Below are 6,000 nucleotides of genomic sequence, written 5' to 3'. Positions count from 1 at the left end.
TTTTGTATTTATACATCCAGTGTTATCCAGAGTAATGGACAGTGCAGTGTCCACCTTTATAGTCTAAGGCGATGAACCCAATTTACATTCTAGGCACATTATTCTAACTTTAGCTGTATGAAACAGGCCTGAAAGTATTGATATCTATGTCACACTACAGGGAATGCAAAGAAACTAAGACTTTGAGATCTTAAAGATTAGAGACAAACCCTAAATATTTATAATAAAGTATTATTTACTTCAGTGGAAGAAACAGGCATACTAACATGAAAAAACACATTTTATTGCACTTAAGTTATAAGAAAATAAAATTTCTAAGTGAATCAAACCATAGACACAATCCCTTTAAAGGTTGTTTTCCTCCATCATGTCAGGTTGTTACATAACTAAAATTAACCAACTTGAATCTGATTGTTTTAAATCAGACTATAAATAAAACAAACAAAAAAAATAAACAGGAGGAGGAAAAAAAGATCACCTAGGATACAGTGTTAAACCACTTTCACAGTTCAGCTTGAGTTGTGGCTCTTGGAGAATGAGGCAAACCATTTGACTTTTTCATTCATTTCGTTTGTTTGCATGTGACGCCTTTACTACAAAAACTGTATAGTTTCTGCTTTGTCAGTTTCTCAGAGCAATAAAACTGTAACAGTTGTTTTCCCAAATACTGTAAAACACTAAGACTGACCAGCAACTTTATTTGTTTTATATATTTTTAAAATATTTTGTCAGTTTTATTATGTACGTTCATCCATTCACCACAGCCCTCAAAAAGAAAAGTTTCTCCACAGAACAGGCAGCAACAGCTCTGTTCCAAGGAATGTGTTTTAATTTTTGCCCAGATAAAAGAAAATAAGCTTTGCACACACTCTCAATTCTTTACTTGCAGGCAAACTTCACTCTTTATTATCTGAAACTCTCCCATTCTCAGCCTCTTAGAGGCACAGATGGTTCAAGTTTCAGTGGCAAAAAGTCTTTTTTCTGTAACCAAACTAGAGCAAATTTGGAATTCAGTCTGGGACTAAAACGTCACAGCAGAAAAAAAATAAAAAAAAATAATTTGCTTTTTTCTTTCTTTCATTTAGCAGCATAAATAAGTTTGGCCACTGGGAGTACAGTACAGGGGTGGGACAACAATCCCATATTTGAAGACCTACTTCTAGCACCAGCATCAAGAATTAAATCCATCTCAGGACTCACGGAACCCAGGACAACTTGCCACCTTTGAGCAACATATGCGTTGAAGAGTATATGTGGAAGCGACAGTAAATAGATTAACAGAGGCTAATACTGTGATTGATTGACATTGGCAATGGTTGGCAAAAAAAAAAAAAAAAAAAGCTTTTCATGATAACTGTACAAAAACAATTCACAGTAATTTTTTTTTTTTTTTTTAGCTTTTCCACTCCAGAAAAATGACTTTTTGTTGCAGATGCTCTCTATTGAGAAAGTCAGCCAGTCCTCATTTGGGTGTTATTGTAGCCCCTTCCTAGGTCTCAGTGGTAAAAGGACAGGCTAACAGAATCTGTAACGAAGCTTCAGCGTTAACGCTGCCCAGTGACCACTGGAGAAGAAAATAAAGAAATAATTGCACCTGGTTTGATTTAGAAAGTCTCATTTTGCAAAGCTGCCCTCAGTCAAAAGTGAAGCCTTTTATGTGATGAGACAGCAGACGCCTCTCTTGTCAGTTACGGTTTGTCATGTCTTCCTCTTTTCCTTCTTAGTCTGTAGATCTTTTCACTCTGTTGCCCCAAGCCAACATCCTGCACCACTGAGAACAAGGGATTTTTTTTTCTTTTTCTTTTTTTTTTCTTTTTTCTTCTGTTGTTTTTTTTTTTGTTTTGTTTTGTTTTCTGTTTTTTGTTTGTTTTTCAGGGGGAAGGGCAGGGAGTATATTGTCTACACATCTGGACAAATTTGTCTTTTCTGCTCTTCACTTCATGTCCACATCAAAGTCCAGCACCAGCAGCTTGGTTTCCTCAGTTCCATTCCGACTTCCAACTGCACACACCAGCTTTGTATTTGAGGCTCTGATCCGCCACACAACTCCCCCACTCCCCCCACTCTCCAATGTGACTAGGTTTCGAATAAATTCACCCGTTTTCAAGTCCCATAGTTTTACAGTTCCATCATCTGAGCTGGTAATTACAAAGTTCTTGTTGAACTGTAAACAGGTCACAGCACTCTGATGCTTGTTAGGACCTAGGCAAAACCAAAGGAATTAAATTACTGGTTAGAAATCATGGGTATGGGTAAGTTACACTGTAATTGTAGCCTACTACATTAGAACATACAATAAATGAAATATTTAAAATGCTGCATATTTAGAAACTGTGAGTATTTTAGGATCAGCGGGGTTGCAAAAAAATCTGGTAGCTATTTGTAACTGAAGCATTAACTTTCAAGAGTTCTGTCTTCCAGGAAGCTTGGTTAGCTACCAGGCACGCATTTTGTTTTCTGTCTGTGTAAATAAGAGCTTTCTTAGTGGTGATGGAGACAGATCAGTTTCACAGATTCTGCTGATGGATGAATGGGCAGGAAATCTACCACCCTCACCACTTGGAACTGACCACTCAAAGGCAAAGGCTGAATGACCACAATTCCAAAACTCTGAGGAACAGACACAACCAATGACTAAAAAGTTGCAGTGCAGGCCCACCAGATGGCCTCACTGAAAAAAAAAAAAAAAAAAACACCACTTTTCAGGGCTATGACCAATAAAAAGAAGTTAATCATGATATAAAATGTTAACACTATTGTGCCTCATTTAGTATTAGTGGTTTTCACATGTTTCTTTCTTCATTTTACTGGGTGCTATTATTCCTTCCATCCTAGTTAAGCAGATGGTTAAAGGATCTAAGTTGAGGCCTAAGCAATTTTCTATCAGATTAGAGATGCTCCCCCGCGCCCCCCAACCCGCCCCAGATAGGGTAGTGCTTTAATTTAAAATTGGACTACAAATTAAAAAAAAAAAAAAAAATCACTGAAAAAGAAAAAAAAAAGAGTCTGTTGCTTTTATGACATAGCCTAGATCTTTCTTCACATTGTTCTTTAAGGTTAGGTAGAGTTAACTGTACATGTAGGAAGTATTAAAGTATTAAAAACATAATTTAAAACAATTTCTCAAGGGTAACCTAGTTCTGTCATGTCACAGTGAAAATGCTCAGAAACTTATCCAAAATAAGCATTTTTATTTTGTATGAGGTTAATTCTTTTTGTGACATAAAAGCTCCGTATTTCTAACAATCCCATTTTTGATGAACATAACTAAAGCTGAGTAGCCAAGACTTACCTTGCAATGTTTGTAAACACTGTCCTGTTTTGATATCCCAGATTTTAACTGTAGAATCTGCATTCCCAGAGACAAGAATATTGTCTTTGAGTTCCATTCCACTTGTTAACGACTGGTGTCCCGTTAACGTGTGAATGCAATTCCCCGTCTCCACATCCCACACTCGGATTGATGTGTCAAGAGATCCACTGACCACATGGATGCCATCAAACTACAATAGACACAGCTTATTAGACTAGAAGTGCGATATTCTTGATATTATTTATTGACCTTAATCCTACAGGGAAGAAAAATAAAGCAGGGAAACAGATAATGCCAGGAACAAAATGGAGTAACAAGGTAAAGTGCAGGTAATCAAGCAAACCTACAGTTTATGTTCTCAGAAGCTTCTATCAGAATTGTTAATTTTTTTAAAAAAGATTTATTTATGTATTTTCGAGAGGCATGGGAGGGACAGAGGGATAGGAGAGAGAGTATCTTCTCTGAGACTCCCTTCTGAGCACGGAGCCCAAGGCAGGGCTCGATTCTATGACCCTGAGATCAAGACTAGAGCAGAAATCAAGAGTCAGAAGCTCAACTGACTGAGCCATGCAGGTGCCCTGAGAATTGCTAATTTTTTTATGGCCAGTGGCTTCAAACTAGATGCAGGAACAATTAAAAGAAAACAAAACATGTAAAATGAGCATATTACTTTCAGATCATCTGGCCACAGATGAACAGCTAAATATCATGGATCATTCAATAAGGATTACCATTGGAGTCTTACTTCCCAACAGAAAGTTGAAACTACTGACAGCCCATGATAAATGCTGTGTTTGTTAATAAACCTATGGCATGAAAAGACTAGAGATAACCCTCAGGATGTTTAGAAGTGAGCTCCATTAAAACTGTATGTAAAATAAAAATTTCACTTACAAGAACCAAATATTAATTAGGAAATGCACCAACAGGTAATTACATCTGGAATAACAAGAAGTGGCATTTTGATAACAAAAGCAAGCTATATAGCCTCTCTTCTCCAGGAGTCAATAAATATCAATTCCTAGAAGATCTGGAATAATACTGATACCTCTTCTCAATCTATTGGTTTACTTAAATGAGATTATATTCATTAAGGTACTGAATATATCACAAAACATAAAAACAACTTCAGTCAATTCCCTTTCCTCCAAATTCGTAACCTTTTCTAAGTTAATATACCTTTATTATATATTGATATTTTGTGACACAGACACAGTATTCCATGAATTAAGAAACAAATATTCCAAGAACAGAGAACTGTCAGCACTGTGACTATGTACTAATCTTGCTGATCACTAATAGGTAGTAACTAGTAAATAAATTACATAAGTAATAGAAAAATTGAAAATGCTGTCTTTCAGAAAATAAAACAAGACCCATTTTCTAAATTTGCTCTTAATCTATTTCAAAATACAGTTCATTCCAAAATATCATGTTCAAATGTAAAAAATAAAAAATCAGTTTAGTCAAATTTACTTCCTATGACTACAGATCAGTAGCTCTTTGATGGTAAAGGAGCCTGATGCAGAAAGCTCCACTTCCACTTCGAATTGGAATGGGTCACAATACATGGTCCATCGACTTTCAGCTATCAAGGCAAAGGGGCAGCTTTTGGCCAAATTAATTCTCTGCTAAGAAGTTTATTAAAATCCAGGTTATTTTCCTATGAGACTATCTACCCACTAATTAATATAGTAAAACTTAGAGCTCCAAAGTTTCAGGTTCCAAGACCAATGTTTGCATTTTAGAGGAAAAACAGATCACAGAACAAAATGAAACAAATTATTTCAATAAGTTTATGCTTTTTCCAAGCCAATTTAAAAGCATATGTAAACAACAGGATAATTTGATTTGTCTTTTTGGGATTGTATTGAATCAGCAATTTGACAGTGATTATCTGAGTAAAACAATCTCATGATTCATCAGGAAAGCATCTAAGGGGTAGGAGAGATACGACCTCTTACCTGTAATGAATAGACTCTATTAGTATGCCCCTGCAACGTGTGTAGACAGGTCTCCGTCTCTGGATCCCACACCTTCACCATAAAATCATATGCTCCACTAACAACCCTCCTGCCATCATATTGAACACAGCGGACTGCTGCTACATGACCCATCAAAACATGTAAACACTGGCCTGTCTCGATATCCCAAACCCTAAGAGTGGCATCTCGAGAACCGCTAACAACTCTGTAGGGGGAAAACAAACGAAAAAAAAGGATTAAAGTTTTTAACAGCATGAGAAAACGTGACATATAAAGTTAGTGGTTACTGAACTTTTTCTTTTCTTAAGCAGGAACACCCGTTTTCAAAGAAATCCTATATAAAATTTTGATATATAAACATCCAAAAGTCAAATCATCCTGGCTGGGATGGGAAGTTGGGAAGCCCAGAATTCCACCTGCTTGGTTCCCACATTTATAAGCGGCCGTGTAGCACCCGGGGTTCTATGGGACGGTTTGAAGACTGTTGTACTGCATCTGAAGCAGAAGCAATGGCAGCAAAGCAGCAGCTGCCGGCTCAAATACATACAAGAGATCTTGATTTTAGAAATAAAAAGCTAATGTGGGCAACATATCTAAAACGTTAATGGGAGAACTCTGGTGGGAGTATTTTGAAAAATTCTGTATTTCTTCTTTATTCTTTCTGCCATTTCCCAAAATTTTAGTGATAAACATACATCCTCT

General features: G+C 36.5%; 1 protein-coding gene across 6 annotated transcripts in view; it reads right to left on the bottom strand.

The window, feature by feature from the left end:
- Positions 1 to 262: 262 nt before the first annotated feature.
- FBXW7 (F-box and WD repeat domain containing 7) overlaps positions 263 to 6,000 on the bottom strand; it is a 232,790-nt gene continuing 227,052 nt past the window's right edge. For all 6 annotated transcript variants that reach the window (XM_004758062.3, XM_045078322.1, XM_004758066.3 and 3 more), the window contains 3 exons: positions 5,278 to 5,503; positions 3,293 to 3,503; positions 263 to 2,202 (listed from right to left, as the gene is read on the bottom strand). In XM_004758062.3, coding sequence (XP_004758119.1) covers positions 1,934 to 2,202; positions 3,293 to 3,503; positions 5,278 to 5,503 — 706 coding nt within the window. In that variant the 3' untranslated portion in view covers positions 263 to 1,933. The remainder of the gene's footprint in view (positions 2,203 to 3,292; positions 3,504 to 5,277; positions 5,504 to 6,000) is intronic.

This window comes from Mustela putorius, unplaced genomic scaffold (genome assembly GCF_011764305.1).
Source record: "Mustela putorius furo isolate JIRA1106 unplaced genomic scaffold, ASM1176430v1.1 tig00000242_pilon_pilon_pilon, whole genome shotgun sequence".
NCBI lineage: Eukaryota > Metazoa > Chordata > Mammalia > Carnivora > Mustelidae > Mustela > Mustela putorius.
Note: the sequence above shows the minus strand (reverse complement) of the source record. Positions and strands in the feature narration are given on the sequence as shown.